Raw genomic sequence first — 19,701 nt, 5'->3', positions numbered from 1 at the left:
TTAGGCAGTGGAACAAGTGGAGATACTCAGATACATGAGTTGTACTATAAGTGGTAACATGAGGTGGTGCCAGAAAGTCAAAAGGAGGACAGCAATGGCAAAGGAAGCTTTTTTTATATATAGAAAAAGAAGCATCTTTTGCGGATCTCTGAAAAAAAAATTAGGAAGAAATTAGTAAAGTACTTTATGTAGAATATGATACTGTATGGGGCTGGAACATCATTACAACGAAGAGAAGAAAAACTGTGAAATGTGTATATGGAGAAGAATGGAGGGTGTGAAATGGAGAAAGAAAATAAGATATAAGGCAACAACTAAAGTTATGTATTTTAATACTTAATATAGATGTAGGAGGTTTGTTACATTTTTCAGATAATAAGAATGGAATAATTATGGTTTTATTTTCGTTGATAGAAACCATTTTTTATCAGTTTAAGTCCATTATTTGAATTATAATATATGTCATACCGGGTATGTCTGATCATGCGCACTGCCTCGTTTCTGGAACTTATAAAGGATCTGAGCGACAAAACTTTTTTTCTAGCCACCGGCGTGGCTCAGTTGGTTAAGGCGCTTGCCTACCGGTCTGAAGTTGCGTTCGGGCGCGGGTTCGTTCCCCGCTTGGGCTGATTACCTGGTTGGTTTTTTCCGAGGTTTTCCCCAACCGTAATGTGAATGCAAAGTAATCTATGGCGAATCCTCGGCCTCATCTCGCCAAATGTCATCTCGCTATCACCAATCTCATCGACGCTAAATAACCTAGTAGTTGATACAGCGTCGTTAAATAACCAACTAAAATAAATAAATAATAACAAAACTTTTTTCTAAGACTGAATGTACACAGAAAGACAGGCACAAAAACATACAAAATTAGCAAGCAATAGCAGAAGAGAATAAGGAATATCAATAAAGAGAGTATTGGAGAATGGAGCTGGAAAACAAGTAGCCCATCTCCTCTTTCATGTTGAATACTTACTGAACTGTTTCCATATTGAGGTCCATATCCTCCAGCAGGTTTTTCAGCAGGCGAACTGTTCGCCGATTTTCCTGTATGCTTTTGATATGGCTGCATGTGTGAACATAAGAAAACCACAGGAGTTATGTTTTTGTAAATAGGCTAGACACGCAACTCCCTGGAAGACAAGACTTGATTTTGTGTCGGTCATGAACACGAGTGTCTTCGGATCGAGAACAGAACCAGAGATATACATTTCATTTTTCACTGCTCAGACGGAGAGTCTGAGAAACTCCGCATCGGAAATCCGTACCAACCATAAGACTTCACCACTTTTTTAAACTATTACATATGATAGATGAAATGAGGGGAAATGGAATGGATTTTACGGCAGGAGCAATAAATTGGTATTAAACTGTAACAAAACTAACATAATTCAATTTAAATCCTGTCCAAATTCAACGTCGCAAATTTCTAGCGCAATAATTAATAGATCCCTATTAGAAACAAAAACAACCAAATTACTTTGCTTAAAAATCGATAATGTGTTAAATTGGAAAAATCATATTAAAGAAATTACCCCCAAACTAAATTCAGCTTGTTTTGCTATTAGATCTGTGCAAAAGATAGTAAATATAAATACCTTAAAAACAATATACTTTGCATACTTCCACTCGGTAATGAGTTTTGGAATAATATTCTGGGGAAATTCCACAGATAGTAATAATATATTTCTATTACAAAAAAGAGTAATTAGAATAATACTAAGTTCCAAATCTAGGGAATCGTGTAGGACTATTTTTAAAAAACTACTAATAATGCCCATGGCTTGTCAGTATATTTTTCATTAATAATCTTCATCGTATGTAATCGTGAAAACTTTGTAACTAATTCAACAGTTCATAGCATAAATACACGTCAAAAAAATGACTTTCATACTCCATCGGCAAGTCTATCGTGCTATCAAAAAGGAGTGCGTTATATGGCAGAAAAAAATTTTAATAGCCTCCCTATCGATATAAAAAATGAAACTCAAAACATAAGATTATTTGGGGCCAAATTAAAGAAGTACCTAATTTCTCACGCCTTCTATTCTGTAGGTGAATTCATGACATTCAATAACACTTCATGAAATTGATACTAAAACTTTGTGTTGTACTAGTAGACTATATTGTAAATCTCGTCTGTATCTAGACTGTGACTATAAATTAAGATTTTATAATAGTATTAAGTTTTTTGACTTGTTCCATATTCTAGCTGTGAAGCAATGTATGAATACCATGAAATGTTAATAAATACAATACAATACAATGGCCCAGCACTGCGACCTGTTATGATCTATTTCGCTAACCCTCAAGCTAGCCTCATTTCCAGACCCACACCGGCTAACTACACTAAGGTTTGCTGCGTACCCAGGTTTCGAACAGACAACCCCCCTCGTCCCTAGGCCAGCCCCCTCTGTGCGTCGCCAGCCGGCGATCGGGGAATGCTATGGAATGATGACGAAATGAAGAACTGGTGACAGAATGACGTAGATGTCTAACATGGGGAAAAACGGGAGAAATTCGAGAAAAAAAATCCGAAATGTGACCTTGTCCGCCACAAGTGTCACTATGGATTTTTCAACAGTATCTCACTAGAAGTTTTGACTTTATCGATAAATCTGCGAGTGGAACACGGGCAGATTTATCTAGAGAAAATCAAAACTCGAGTGGGATTTAATTGACTATTACACGTTTAGAAGAAAGTATATAAAGATTAGAAGTAACAAATTGGCTTACGAAAATACAACTGTCTTCAAATGTATTATTGTACCAGCTCAACATTACGCTAGATGGCAGCAGTGTTTTATGATTATGTTTTCTTGCTATCAGTTGTGCCAAATATGGAATCTTCATTGAACTCTGTGGACGGTTACTAGTCAAGAAGGCTTTGTTGATTCAGTTTCATTTTTATTAAAACATTTACATTCCACTTCAATAATCCGGATCCCAGTAATCAACGTCACTTGACAGATGATTTGCAATAAATCTTAGTATTAAACAATCTCTGATACGTGACTATCCATAATATCACACAGCAGAAGCTATAACAAACATAACCTAAATAATATAAACAAGTGTTAGAAAAGTTTTAATTAGGGATGATGAATTAAACAAGAAACGTTTTAATTAACGATGATGAAATAAAAAATAAACATGAATAATTTTAAAAGAAACAATTATTGAAAGTATAATTTTCAAATTTGAATGTTTTAGTGGTTGGTGGTTCAGTTGATGTTATATTGGACGTGTGCGTAAAAGAAGTGAACTCGTTGATGTACATGGTGTATCCCTCAACTTAGTCAGGATTTCCGAATGGTGCTCTTCATATATGACCAGTGATCTTTATTAATTCTTGTTCTTGAATGCCAATGCGAGTCATATTTTAAAGTGCTGTGCATCGATTGGAGTGGTTTGTAATGTTCTGTTTTTTGACCAGTGTAGTTTCAAATGTTGGCAAACAAAGAAACAAATGCTAGGGTAGTGATAAAAATAAGCAAATGCTAGGGACGCGATAAAATTAAACAAATGCTAGAGACGCGATAAAATTGTGCGATAAGCAGCCATGATTGGTTGAAAGACGCCCTTTCGTACGGTTTTATTGGTCAAAAGTAGTGTGACGTAGTAAAAGTTTAATAGTCAATGAAAAATCTCAGACCTGTCCTGGACTCGAACTCGGGCCGCCTGCGTCACAGGCTGGAGGTGTGACGACGCCACAGCAGGGGTAAACTAGAAAGGAATGACAGAGGAAAACGGAAGTACGTACCTCCAGTTAGTTACCTGCTTTGTCTACTACAAATTCCATCACTGCCTAGCTGGGGGTCGAACCCGGGCCACCTGGATGGAAGACCAGCGTGCTAGCATTTGAGTCACAGACGCGGCACTGAAGGGAATGACTATGAATTTCGTAGAATGCAGATATAATGGCCCGGGAAACAGGGGTGCACCGTCTTTGTTGAGCACAAACCCCTCTTTGATATAGTATTTATTCTAGTTGATTGTCATTTGCGTAGAGGTAAATGCAATTCAGTAGCTGGCATTAAATAGATTAAGACCACTGCGTCTCCCTTCAACTGTCATTTCCCATCAAGCGTTGCTATGTGACAGTTCGCAGTGTCACTGTAAGCCATTCTTCATTACGGAAATTTAATTCGCCCAGCATTTGTTTTGTCATAACGTGTTTTTCTGTGTTGTTATTATTAAGCAATCTCGTCGTAATTCACGTCGCCTGTAAATATTCCCTTGTCAGCAAAATATTCTCTATTTGAATTAATTGGCCGTAATATAATGCTGTTAGTGCATGAAGCGATCAATGAATGTCAAACTTGTTTTCGCTCGAGCAAAATTTTGAAGCAGAGCTACAAGGAGTAGCCGTGCGCTCCGATAAGGCTTCGAGTAGCGATAGACGTTCCCACAAACATTTGCAAACTTTGGCTGTAATGTTCCACTCCGTGTTCTCACACACGTGGTTTTATTTAGAATAACGAACTTCCCAAGGACCGTCAAGCGATACATCTCTTCTACAAAGGCATTGAAATTTCATTACGAATTTAAAGTTGCATTGTGTTAGGAATGTGCGCACCCGTACAAAAGCCTCTGCAGGCCTTCACGTCATCCATTGATATGGAGAATGCATTGTACTTCCATTACCTTATTTGCTTCCATTCCTGATAGTCCAACAGTCAGAGCCCCGGCTTCAAGTCCTAGCGATATACAAGAGTTACTTTTGAATTAAACTATTAATTAAACAATGAGATACAAACTGTATAGCAGAACTAAACTAATAAGGTAAAGGTTGGTAATATTGTGATACTAATAATACTATCATTAGGGCTAGGATTTTGATGACCTATAAATCATGAAAAAAATGTCCTAAAAACAATGCATTTATGACTTAAAAATCTTTCAAAAATGCCCTTAAAATGCCTTAAAAATTGATCTTACATAATTGGTTTAGTAGGAAATGAGGTTTTGTACTACTTAATATTTAGAATAGTAATTAAATTAAATTCTAGTACCAACATATTTAATTTTACATAATTTTTTCTAAGTTGTACACTTTAATTAATTATTTTACCTGATGTAGTTTCCATGTAGTCCATCACAAGGCCACTCTTATCCGGAATTAGCAGGTATAGAGGAGTCTATATTGAAGGGGTGGTTGGACTGGTCCATTACGTGGGGTGTACTACGTTAAAATGGCAATATTTTTGTAGAAAAACGATTAAAATATTATACAGAATAATGGGTATTAATGGACAAAATATGTAGAGAAAATATCAAACGATATAAACATTATTTTACATTAATAAGGGGTTTTATGGCCAAAATTAAATGAAAATGTCTAAAAAATTACCGAATAAAAGAAAAGATGCTCTTATGAGTTGAAAGAGGCAAAAAATGGGGGATAAATGCCCTAACAAATATGTCTTAAAACACACAGTTTATCACATAACATATAAATGCTAAAGCAGCTATATTTCTGGCTTATTAGAAAAAAGATGCAATTTCAACAAAATCCTTATTCGTAATTATGATAGTTCTTTTTGAGAATTTTTTACAATTTTACTGAGCGAGAGGAAGATCGTTTTATTTTTATTTATTCATTTATGTCTATAACAGGGCTAAGCCCCAATTACAATACACAGTACAGATATTTGTTTAAAACATAGAATTGCAGATAACATGAAAAAAAGATAAAACAGATACAAATGCAAGATACAAGTGTAAATAAAAATTAAAAACTAAAAAATGGGGGAAAAAACAGACAAATAGATACTACCTAAATAAAAGAAACAGATATAGACATAAATGAAAAATAGAAAATAAAATAAATGAAAAATAGTTAAGTATAGCTATCATAGCCAAAAATGTAAAATGTAGCAATAATTGGCAAATTACAGAGTAACAAATAGATAGCAATATTATTTAAAATCAACTGCCTTCAGTATATTAATAAGAAAATGTTTATATTTCGTGTACGAAATGCTGAAATCTAGACCCCATGTTTTACATATTTCATTGAAATTTGAACACTTTTTAACACTGGTGAATTTGTATGTGCTGAAGTGTTTGGTTTTTTATAATATAACAATTGACGATTTCTTAAATGTGATGTTCTAGCGTTAATCTGGATTTGTGATAATATTTCGCTATTATCCAGTAGACCGTTGAATATTTTATACAATAAAAGTAGCTCAGCAAGTAATCTACGGCTTCCAAGAGACATTAAACTAAATTCAGCAAGTGGGTGACCAAATTACTGAGGCATATTCCAATTTAGCGCGAACATGTCAATTAAAAAGGAGTGTCAAAATCGAAGTGTTTTGTAAAGTTTTTGAATTTCTAATAATAAAACCCAGATTAAGAGAATGTTCATGGACAAGTTTCTGCACAAAATCGGTCCCTCTCTCGCTCAGTAAAATACACTGAATATAGACTACAATATGTCAAACTTTCATATAAAATCAATAAATATTTGGTTGCTAGGGAAACATAGACAGCAGATAAGCGATCATTTCAGTATTCTTTGTTTTGGCGCATACTGTAATACCTGTAATAGAAAGTCGAATATGTTTATCAACAGTAATCTCAATAGAGGTTTTGATTTTATCGATAAATCTGCCAGTGGAACACGAGCAGATTTATCTAGAGAAAATCAAAACTCGAGTGGGATTTAATTGACTATTACACGATTAGAAGAAATATATAAAGATTAGAAGTAACGAAGTACTCCAATACAATGAAATATTAATTGACTTACGAAAATACAACTGTCTTCAAATTTGTACCATCTCAACATTATAAATATTACGCTAGTAGATGGCAGTAGTGTGTTATGAATAGCTGTTTTCTTATCAGTTTTGCCAACTATGGAATCTTCATTGAACTCTGTGGACGGTTACTGGTCAAGAAGGCTTTGTTGATTCAGTTTCATTTTTATTAAAACAGTTGCATTCCACTTCAATTATCCCGATCCCAGTAATCGACGCAACTTAACAGATGATTTTCAATAAATCTTAGTATTAAACAATCTCTGATACGTGACTATCCATAATATCATATATCAGAAGCTATAACAAACACAACCTAAATAATATAAACGAGTGTTAGAAAAGTTTTAATTAGGGATGATGAAATAAACAAGAAACATTTTAATTAACGACGATGAAATAAAAAATAAACATGAATAATTTTAAAAGAAACAATTATTGAAAGTAGGCACAATTTTCAAATTTGAATGTTTTAGTGGTTGGTGGTTCAGTTGATGTTATATTGGACGTGTGCGTGAAAGAAGTGGAACTCGTTGATGTACATGGTGTATCCCTCAACTTATTCAGGATTTCCGAATAGTGTTCTTCATTTATTTGTAAATAGGGTTTCAGGGAAGATGCCTAGCTATGGCCAGTGATTTTGATTAATTCTTGTTCTTGAATGCCAGATGAGTCATATTTGAAAGTGCTGTGCATCGACTGGAGTGGTTTGTAATTTTCTGTTTTTTGACCTCCAGACCAGTGCAGTTTGAAATGTTGGCAAACAAAGAAACAAATTCTAGGGTAGTGATAAAAATAAACAAATGCTAGGGACGTGATAAAATTAAACAAATGCTAGGGACGCGATAAAATTGTGCGATAAGCAGCCATGATTGGTTGAAAGACGTCCTTTCGCACCGTTTTATTGGTCAAAAGTAGTGTGACGTAGTAAAAGTGTAATAGTCACTTAAATCTTGTATTTTATTGATAAGTTATTTTATAGAAGTATGTCAATATACACAACTTTAAAAAAAATTATCAATAGTAATCTCACTAGAGGTTTTGATTTATCTGGAGAAAATCAAAACTCGAGTGGGATTTAACTGACTATTACATGCTTAGAAGAAAGTATATAAAGATTAGAAGAAATAAAGTACTCTAATACAATAAAATATTAATTCACTTACTAAAATTCTTTTTTAACTAATGTTAGCTTCACCAAAACGTTTGAACGAAACTGACATTTTCAGCTGACTATCTATGCGGTAAACAAACTACGATCGCAAAGTGTTTTATAATACCGTAAAGAATTTGCAGTTTGAAATGTTGGCAAACAAAGAAACAAACGGTAGGGAGGTGATAAAAACAGAAGAAAGTATATAAAGATTAGAAGAAATAAAGAACTCTAATACAATAAAATATATATTAATTGACTTCCTAAAATTCTATTTCACTATGTTACCTTCACCAAAATGTTTGAACGGTGCCGCCATTATCAGTGGCGCATCTATGCGGGAAGCAAATGTCGATCGTAAAGCATGTTTTATAAAACCCTAAAAAAAATTGCAGTTTGAAATGTTGGCAAAAAAAAAAGAAACAAATACTAGGGAAGTGATACAAACAAACAATTGCTAGAGAAGTAATAAAATTGCAGAGATAAACAGCCATGATTGGTTGAAATACACCTTTCGTACCGTTTTATTGGTCAAAAGTAGTATGACGTAGTAAAAGTGTAATAGTCATTTAAATACTATATTTTATTGATAAGTTATTTGATAGAAGTGTGTCAATATACACAACTTTAAAAAATAATGATCACCGTAATATGTTGTTTTGATTTTACTTCAGGCACGAATTTCACTACCACATTTAATTCAATTTGGGCACCCTTTCTAGTTTTGTTTTCGGAAGTTCATTACTTTTGTTGCGAAGCAACAAACAGTAAAATCATTTTATTGTAACCTATTTTACATTATCCTTACGTTGAAACATAATCTTTAAGAAATATGAGGAGAATGTTTTCCACTGACAAGGGAAGGGTTTCGGTTAGAACAGGAATTTCGTATCCAAAATTTGTATACAGGCCCATCTTTACCTCTCTGTAAAGCTCCCAAAAGCATTCGTTTGTGCAATGTGTAGTTTGTCTGTCAGAGCACTGTACAAGTTGAGGGGTGGGGACAGCACTGCACAAGTTAAGGGGATGGGACACCTTACCCGTAAGCCCAGCCTAGCCTATAAACTAGTGCGGGTGGTAAAATCTCTAAAGCCCATTTAAGAACATTTTTCTCCAACGTTCTGTCTGAAAATATCGCAGCTAATCAAACATGTAGACTGCTGTGGGAGTCGTTGAATACGCACAAGGATACAACCTTAATACATGAATCATTCCAAGGCTAGGGTATAGAATTGTATGATCATTCCACCTAAAATACTAAATATATCCAGCCTCTGGATATCTATTTCCTTAGACAATATTATGGTCGGAGGATAACAGATTGCATAAGGACTCTTGCTGAGAATCCAGAACTTAACTTGGGAAATCGAGTGTTTCTAATGAAAATGCACTCTGTTATTCATAACCAGTTGTCTGCTCCAGTATACCGCCCTATGCTTCAGTATTCCTGGCAGTCAGCTGGTTACGTGAATCCTGAACAAGTCTCGGATTTCAAAAATGTAATTCAGGTGGCATTTGATTTTTCAGCACTGGAGTGTGGTTCAGAAGATTGTTCAGGTGTTGCTTCTGCGTGTTGTGCTTATTGCTCTGCTCCATGCTGCTTCAGGCATTTAATAGAGAATCCTAATGTAGGCTACATTTTTTAAGAAGTGTATTGACCAATACCAACCAAACGGAGAGTTACACAAATGAATACTTTTAGGGTCTTCATCACCATTGTGAGGTAAGTCTCTGTACAAATGTTTAACAAAAAATTCTTGTTCGAGCCGAAACCCTTCCCTTGTGAGTACCCAGGCGCTTGTGTTTCACCTAGCAATACTTTCTTCGTAAGCAAATAATTGTAAATATAATAACAAAAACAATAGTTTAAAACTTCAGGCTGAATAGGTCACATATAACTTGGTTTCTAGTTGCAAGCTATTTCTGCCCTACTTTCCCTACATCTACGTAATGAGTTCCATTATACTCGAACGTGATAGGCACAAACATCGCTGTCACAGGATACAAAAGTTAGCTGGAGTTGCGCACCTGTCCATCAGTTCCTGAGCGATCTCTTTGGAAGATGCCCAGGCCGCCGTTGCCATGACGACCAGCAAGTACAGGACCAGTGTCATCTCTCGCTTCCACTCCATCTCCGCTGCGAACAAGAGGAGACAAAAATCACATATCGCGAGAAGGTACGACCGCTACACGTGTCCGCAATCACCTCAGACGCACGTGCGGGCACTTCTTGGCTCTCTGGATCGCCTATGGTGGTAATCAGTGACATCGAACTGGAAAATAAATCGGAAAGGGACGACGGAACGAAATGTGGAGTAAAGGTATTTTTGTAAACAGGAAAATCATGGCATTCAGAGATCAAGATCAGATAAGACGTAAAATTGCCATAAAAACAAATTTAAATTTAAATTTATTTATACTAACTTATCTATACTAATTATACTAATTATAAACCTGTAGCCGAAATTTTTCTGGTAATTTTCGATTTTCCAAAAATAATTGGTCCTAACATATATAATTAACCACCCTGAAACCGAAAATCGCTTTTTTGAAAATTTTGTTTGTATGTCTGTCTGTCTGTCTGTCTATCTGTATGTTTGTTACCTTTTCACGCGATATTGCCTGAACCGATTTCGATGAAAATTGGAATATAAATTAAGTTCGTTGTAACTTAGATTATATGCTATATGGCATTCAAAATACGTTATTTAAAAGGGGGGTTATAAGGGGGCCTGAATTAAATAAATCGAAATATCTCGCTTTTTATTGACTTTTGTGAAATATGTTACATAACAAAAGTTTCTTTAAAAATGATTTCCGATATGTTTTATTCTCTGAAAAATTTTGATAGGACTGATATTTAATGAGATAAATGAGTTTTGAAATTAAAATAACTGCCATCTAAGGCGGTGTACTGAAATAAAAAACAAATGACTTCGTCTCTGAGGGGCCTTGGACACAACAATCGAAAGCTATGAAAGATAGCCTACAGACAATGTTTCTTTGTTTGTATGAAGTAATATCGGAAGCTAAATTAACCGATTTGTATAATTAATTATTATTTCATCATTGGAAAGTGTAGTTTCTCTAGATGGACATAATGCTATAATGTTATTATTACAGTAACTTGTGAGTGAATTGAGGACAGCGCCGTCTAAATAATATATATGATATGCGTAATTCACTTCGTGATTTAAGACCACGCTTATTCCGTTGGATCCCGGCCAACTAGTCACTCATAACGAGTGCACCTCAGCACATGTGTGGACTTCGGTCCTACGTTCATAGACATCTATGATGCAGTGCAGAGGGCGGCCACTAGAGGGAACCCAAGAGTTGGAACTTAATCTGAGACGATTCTGTCCGACGCCGGGGTGGGTATCCGGTGTGACTTAGTGGATAAAGCATCAGCACGTAGAGCTGAAAACCCGGGTTCAAATCCCGGCGCCGCACAGTGGTCTATTTCTCACTTTTACGGGGACATTTGCCCTAAAACTCAACCTGCTGAAATTGTAAAACACTGACGTAGAAATATAGCCAGATAGTTGCGTAGCTCTTCTAAATATCTTTTAATAGAATCAGCGGAGATAATAGAGCAATAACAACACCGTTAAACGGAGCAGAATATACACAGCCGTCAGTCGCTGATTGTCAGCGCTTTCAGTTGGTTTTTTTGTTTTCTTATAGCAAGTGTTTACTGTAGTATATTGTGAATATTTGAGTGTCATCATGGCTGCTGGTTCTTCAGGTAAATGATGTACTATTTTTATCAACATCTTTTGATTCTATCACTATAATACAATTCATTTTTGGATTAAGAGAGAAAATGCGTCTCAGCGAGTTTAGAACTAAATTCAACAGGATGGCAAAAAAAAACCCATTTCTTTCGGGCTAAAAATTGTTTAATATTCTTCATTACACCCATATCTAAGTAATAAGACCCCTCTTAATGTGCGTGGGTCTGCGGAAGTTAACTATTTTTTATGTTTTACGTTGCCAGGCATGAGTCAGATAGTGACGCGAATGGACATGTTTGAATTCCTTTTCAACGGAAGCCTTCTTTCTCGAGCAAATACTATTGCTGTAGAGAAGCAAATGGTGGACTTCATAACATCGAGAGTTCCTCAAATTAAGGAAGAGGAGATATGTAGTAAAATTTCCCTCTTTTCTAACAAATTGTTACGTCCGGCCGGAGAGAATTTTTCTCCGTTCCATTACTCTTTCATCGTATAATTGGAAAATAGGTTTGCATATTCCGATTTCTAGTCTTGCAGATATCGACACATTAGAAGTTGAGTAGTATCCACTGGGTTTGAGTAAAATTATCGTTGTTTCCGATTTTGTGGGCATTTATATTTTCGAATGAGGTTAAGTACCGGTATGATGGGGGGTTCGTAAACAAGAGTCTCGCCCAAAAGCGGGTCGCGCCTTCAAAAACTTTGGGAACCACTACTGTAGAGAAGGAGTTCCAATAGGCCTATATGAAATGCTCGGCGTCCTCTCGTGCCTTTGTCTATCGTTCGTGTCTTCACAGCTCTATCAAGACCTCTCTTTAGTGGTCACTTTGAGTCCTTTAGCTCTCTCATTACAGCAAGGTAGCACACGGTTACACCCCATTCCATCCTTCTCTGCAATCTAAAGGCACTAACCGAGGATACTCAATTAATTACGACAGTTATTTTTAAATGATGCGTCACCACAGCGTTTAAATTGAATTCCTGTTTCATATTCAATATTTTAGTCGTCAATATCACGACAACCACCGTCTTCAGAATTACAGAAGAATCAAACTATCCATCATTGACAGAACGCAGAAGAATTTTTTACGTCGGTGTAATGATTGAGTTATCGGTATATACAATAAGTTTGTAGCTGTGAATCGAAGTACATTTGTATAAAGAAAATAACTGGAAATGTCTGTAAAACCTCATGATAGTTCGTAAAATAAGTTGCATAATAATAGTAATATGCGTTACAAGAGCGGTATGTTGATGTTTTCATGTTCGAGGAAAAGATTGAAAAAGCGAAACGTAGTTGAGTTTTTTTAATTTCCGAGAACATGAAAACAAACATACCGCTCGTGTATCGTACATTATTTTGTGCGAAGATCGTTTATTACATACCTGAAAGAGGAATTTCTAATTAGTTGCAATGAAATCTCCATCTTGGTTTCTGTTCAATGACGGCAACTTTTAAAAACTAAAATATCTATCTTCAACATTGTTGCTATAAAATGTTTTCTGTGTTTACTATATTCCAGCAGGCCGTGATATACGTCTGTCTTTTTTTTCCCCCAGTCTATAAATGCAAACTTAAAACAAACGGTAAGGTTATGTAATGATTTAATTTTCATTTTAATATTTTAACAATATTATTTATATAACATATTGTAGTAATAACATCGGCATCTGGAATCTTGTTGATTTTTTCACGGCTTCCTTAATGTTACTTGCATTACAAATGCAGTAACTTTTGTGGTGTTGTAGAGTTAACTTAATTTTTGCAAATATTTAAAAACAGTAATTAACAGTGCAATTTAGGTGAAATTGCAGTGGTAAGTTTCCAATTTATAATTATTACTATGTTAAACGTCTCTAAAAATAATATGTTAAAAGCCTAAAGCAGTAAAATGAATATGGCGCTTAAGCGGTAAGAAGAGGGAAATTGTTATGTGCGTTATGTTGGGAATACTGAATGTGGTATTTCACACTTACCGCGTATTGGTTTTGTGCGGAAAGCAAGGAAATACGCACGATCTCGCACAAAATAACTTATAGATACTCTTCTAACTCCAATTACGGCACACTTCACACAGAATGTTCAATTCTTTAATAATTAGCCTTCAATATGCGTCTTCCAACGGGAAGCCCTACTGAAGAAAGAGAGATAAAGATTGAGAGAGGGAGAGAAAGAGAGAGAGAGAGAGAGAGAGAGAGAGAGAACGAAGAGAGTGACAAGCTGCTAAAATATTTGTGTCATAGGTTGTTATAAAGACCACTACCCATCTGAAAATGTTTACAGTCATGTATTAAGTGTTATAATTTGCAAATGACTTTTAGGGAACCCGCAGGTTTATTGCCGCTCTCACATAAGCCCGCCATCGGTCCCTATCCTGTGCAAGATTAATCCAGTCTCTATCATCATATCCCACCTCCCTCAAATCCATCACGTTTTAAGGGGTTAGGTACAGCTTACAGTAGTAAAATTTTGGAAATATTCAACATTTTTTTTCCTCCATTACTGTATCGTCTATAATAATGAAAATAAGTATGTGTAAAACACTGTCCTTCTGCTATATGAAAAAAAAATATTTTTACAATTTAAACAACACTATTTACATTTTTTTTTTCAAAACTAATAAATTTCACTGTGCAGTGATGAAGCGTTTCCCATATAACTAAAAAATCTAACCAACATTCTGTGATGTAATTTGTTGTGTATTTTTATGCATGTCATATCCACAGTATGATGCAAGATCACTTCTTTACCTTTGATAGATTGTCTGATAAAAAATAAATTAATTTTTTTAGTAGGTTATTTAGCGTCTGAATGAGATGATGGTGATAATGCCAGTGAAATGAGTCCGGGGTCCAGCACCTAAAGTTACCCAGCATTTGCTCATATTGGGTTGAGGTTAAACCCGGAATAAACAACCAGATAACTTGCCCCGACCGGGAATCGAACCCGGGCCACCTGGTCTCGCGGCCAGACGCGCTAGCCGTTACTAAATTCATTTTAAAAATGGTCAAATATCGGTATTTTATTCCAACACAAAATAAAAAACAATATTATTTATTAAGGAATGTAGTTGAAAACGCATGAAATTGTAAACATGAGTTTAAGCAATACAATAGAAGAGAGAGAATATGAAAAAGTTAACAAGTTTATGAGTAATGAGAGATACGCTTCATCACTGCACAGTGAACTGCCAACATTTTGAAATTTGAAAAAAAAAAAATATATATACGGTATATAAATAATTTTTTTAAATCGTAAAAATATATATATATTTTTTTTTTCATATAGCAGAAGGATAGTATTTTTACACATACCAATTTCCATTACTGTACATGATACAGAAATGGAGAAAAAATGTTGAATATTTCCAAAAATTTTACTGTTGTAAGCTGTACCTAACCCCTTAAGTGTTTTCTAAAAATTTATTTTAACAAAACTTACAAGCAAAGATTCTTATGGAGGCAGATCAAAAGATAATTCTTCTTCTTACACCATGTTAATAATGTCAAAACAAGTGCTTATTCAAATTTTGGCCACTCGAACGCAATTACGAGGGCCCCCCAGAAAGTAAGTTTCTCTGGGGTAGTTTACAGAAAGGAAACATAATTTAATGGAAAAAATTATTGGAACAGTTACAGATATTGTTGAACTATTTTTCAAAATATTCTCCACCGGAAATGAGACATTTGTCATACCGTGGGATCAAGTTTTGAATCCGTGTGTCGCAGAAGTCTGTCGCCTGGGATCGAAACCACTGTGTTACAGCCGTCTGAACGTCTCTGTTGATCCTACAGTGATAAATGTCTCAATTCGGGTGGAGAATATGTTGAAAAATAGCTCAGCAGTTGCTGTATCTGTTCCAATAAATATTTCCATTAAAATGTATTTTCTTTCTGTAAACGGCCCCAGGGGGCCCTCGTAATTGCGTTTGAGTGGCCAAAATTTGTACAAGCACTTGTTTTGACATTTTTAACATGGTGGAAGAAAAACAATTAACTTTTACATCTGTCCTCATGAGAATATTTGCTTGTTAATGGCCTGGCCAGTGACGTAGCTCAGGAGTAAGGAGCTGTTGTTAACGTTGATTTGAAAGGCTGAAAATAGAGGAAATTAGCACCACGACTACAGAAAAACGATCCTGAATTTTAGTAAAATAATTATATTGTGAAATATTATGTTCGTAGTGTCGACACCAGTGAAGTATCGAATCACAAATATCGAATACTAAAATACTTGGTATCGAAGCGACAATATTGATATTTTACTGTATCTTTATATCGATAGTAACTCTAGTCAGGATACAGGATAGCCAAAATTGTTAAAAACGACATTCTAGCCAGGCAAAAGGAACTCAAAAAGGATTTGCAAGGGTTGGGTCAATTTTGTTATATTATTAAGAGGCGAACAGCGTAGAAGAAGAAGATTATGAAAGGAGAGAAGGTTGGAAAGGTAGGTCTACTGAAGTATGATATCCTTCTATGCAATTTCCAGGGATAGTTAAAAGTGTCACGGCTCGCTAACATTCGCATAGTTTAGATATCGCGATCAAGGAGTCCGTGAGTCCCCTGTTCGTGATCCGTGACAGCAGGGGGGCCGCGGTGCTGACGGTAGTCTGCGTCCTGTGCCTGCAGGCACGTCCCAGGCAGCCATTCCGGCGCTCCACAATGCTCAAGGCAAATAATAACCTTCCATAAATTAAACAATCTTCCAGGGGTGTCAAGCCTTCCCTTCATATTGATTTCTCATTGTACGGCCTATACTGTAATTCATATAATTGATTAATAATCGATGTATACAAGATATAATAATAAGTTCTTAAACCTACTGAGTCCTGATACATTTTTTGTTTTATTTTAAAGTTCAATGTAATTCTACACTTCAAAAAAAGTCACTGAAATGAGGAAAAATGATGAAAAAATTCTGCAGATTACAGTTAAGGCACAAATGCAGGTATATTAGACTATAATTTGGGTCTCTGCACATAATAATAATAATAATAATAATAATAATAATAATAATAATAATAATAATAATAATGTTTTATTTTCGCTGGCAGAGTTAAGGCCATAAGGCCTTCTCTTCCACTCAACCAGCCTTAATCAATACAATACATAAATTTAAATTACAAATATTTTCACTACACTTAAAAGGTTCTCCAGCAATAATCTTCACTACACATTTATTTAAATTTAGATAAATCTATAAGGTAAAGTAGTAACTTAATTTATGAGCTAATTTAATTCAATGAATTATAATTAATTTAATATTTGAGATAGCTAGTAAAATGATGAAAATTAATTTAATATAAGCTTACTAGGACTATGTTACAGGGAGAATATATATATATATATATATATATATATATATATATATATATATTTCTATAATGAGAATATTAATGTAATTGCCATTAGAGGTTTTGTAAATCTATTTAGAGAAATTAAAGATAATAATAATAATAATAATAATAATAATAATAATAATAATAATAAGAATGGACAGATGTTAGTTTCATTATAAGTAACAAATATTAATCAGCAATTCATCTGTTAAGTAAGAATTTATGTAATTTTGACCTAAATGAAGCAATTGTCCAACAACCCCTTATATCACTCGGAAGCGAGTTCCATACATCTTATATCACAATTATGTGTTAAGTATAGTATAATATACCATACTCTCAAGACTTAGGAGGTTAATTGTTTATTTAACAATGTTGTATCAACTACTAACGTGATTACCTGATATTCGTTTTACAGTTTGAGAAAAGCTTAAAAAAATTCCAACCAGGTAATATGCCAAGTGGGAATCGAACTCAAGCTCGAGCACAGCTTATTTTATAGTTAGCCCTGTTCGAAATTCTTAGCTTGTATCACACAAAATAAGTAATAATGAGCAAGTATATCGCAGTCTGAAAGTCTGAAATTCAATATCTAGGCCGTCTATCATGACCGAAATTATAAGGGTTCTCTTCCTTTTAAGAAACTTTACATTTGGTTATCGAGTGAGTACCATATTCGTCATTAGATTCAAAAATTTTCTGATGAAGTTGTGAATCTGATCCTAACAAGGGCTAGTATAGATATGAACAGACGAAATTTCCAAAAAAAAAAAAAAAAAAAAAAAAAAAAAAAAAAAAAAAAAAAAAAATCCTTACCTAACTGTGGAATTTCAGGAGAGGACTTCAACAAACTTGCTTCATTCCTTAGAGGGGATTTATAGAATCTTATAATTGAGGGGTTGGGTGCAAGAAAGGCACTTCTCTCAAATGTAAGTTTTGAGAAAATTGATGTTGAAAATTCAAACCGTAATAATGTTACCTATGCACACCTTTACATTTTGGCTACTCTTGACCTCTGTGACCACAGTATTGAACTGAAACTTGGTGATCATGTACATAAGAAATCAGAGAACACAATAAAGCGTTTTACTCAAAAAGGGCATATCCTCTAAAATGCCCTTCTTGCACCCAGCCCCTCAATTGCATGGAACGTTTAAATTGTTGGTGGTTGCGTGATAGTATGGGTTTGAATGTTTATGTATTATGATGTATATGAAATAAATTGAAGATCATTATGCACATGGCATTATTAAGGGTTATTTTATTTGTATCATTTATACTATGTTGCGGGTTGCATCGGCCCGCTACCGCTAAGGCAATATCAGATTTATGATTTTTTAATTAAAAACTTAAGTAAATTTAAAATATCAAAATTAAAAAATGCACCGTGATTACATTATTGGATAATTTCAGAAGGCTATATTTTCACCAATATTGAATATAAATACATGATCTTACCACCACTTGAAAGGGGGAAGGTTGAAGTTTTAGACTGACCTTAGATGCACTCGATGTCAGCCTCACGTGTAATACGGCAGACGTCCAGGCGGTGATCCTATTCTTGCCAAACACTCTCAAGCATGTCTTGTGTGACATTGTTTTGTTAATATGCCTTTTCAATTCGGCCAAAATCGCTGGAAGTTAAGGTATGTAAACATTGTCCTTGACAAAACCCCACAGAAAGAAATCACACTGTGAAATCCGGTGAACAGGGTGGCCATGAGCAGGAGGTGGTGGCTGCGTCAGTTCCACGACCAATCCATCGACCAGGTAGATGTTGATTTAAGAAAATTGGCTAATGCTACAACTCACTGAAGAGAAGGAACAGGGGTTCATTTTTAACAAGACGGAGTCTGTCCATACTGGCATACGGAAGGCCGGAGGTACTTCAGGAACGTCACACAAGATATGCTTGAAAGGGTTTGGCAAGAATGAATCACCGCCTGGACGTCTGCCGTATTATACGTAGGGCTCTCATCGAGTGCATCTAAGGCCAGTATAAAACTTCAAACTTCCCTCTTTCAAATGGTGGTAAGGTCATGTATTTATATTGAATATTGATAAAAATATAGCCTTCTGAAATCGTCCGATAATTTGTAACCACGGTGTAGATATCTATAACGTAAATTTATAAGTGGAAAGGATTAATATCTGGAATTGTTTACCTGACTTCACTTTGCAACATATCTAAAATCACATAAATTTGAGTTGATATTTTCTTTAAAATCTGGACGTCAGACTTAATTTACTTACAAATAGTTTTTAAGGAACCCGGAGGTTCATTGTCGTCCTCACATAAGCCCGCTATCGGTTCCTATCCTGTGCAAGATTAATCCAATCTCTATCATCATAAGCCACCTCCCTCAAATCCATTTTAATATTATCCTCCCATCTACATCTCGGCCTCCCCAAAGGTCTTTTTCCCTCCGACCTCCCAACTAACACTCTATATACATATCTGGATTCGTCCATACGTGCTACATGCCCTGCCCATCTCAAACGTCTGATTTAATGTTCCTAATTATGTCAGGTGTAGAATACAATGCGTGCAGTTCTGCGTTGTGTAACTTTCTCCATTCTCCTGTAACTTCATCCCTCTTAGCCCCAAATATTTTTCTAAGCACCTTATTCTCAAACACCCTTAATCTCTGTTCCTCTCTCAAAGTGAGAGTCCAAGTTTCACAACCATACAGAACAAC

The 19,701-nt window shown here is 35.1% G+C and overlaps 1 protein-coding gene across 1 annotated transcript in view; it reads right to left on the bottom strand.

The window, feature by feature from the left end:
* Positions 1–19,701, bottom strand: part of LOC138713785 (uncharacterized transmembrane protein DDB_G0289901-like) — a 106,012-nt gene that overhangs the window by 4,379 nt on the left and 81,932 nt on the right. Inside the window, exon 2 of the mRNA XM_069846203.1 lies at positions 9,952–10,060. Within this exon, the coding sequence (XP_069702304.1) occupies positions 9,952–10,055 (104 nt within the window). The 5' untranslated portion in view covers positions 10,056–10,060. The remainder of the gene's footprint in view (positions 1–9,951; positions 10,061–19,701) is intronic.

Source organism: Periplaneta americana, chromosome 14, assembly GCF_040183065.1.
Source record: "Periplaneta americana isolate PAMFEO1 chromosome 14, P.americana_PAMFEO1_priV1, whole genome shotgun sequence".
Lineage (NCBI taxonomy): Eukaryota > Metazoa > Arthropoda > Insecta > Blattodea > Blattidae > Periplaneta > Periplaneta americana.
The sequence above is the reverse complement of the archived record's forward strand: the minus strand, read 5'-3'. Positions and strand labels throughout refer to the sequence as shown.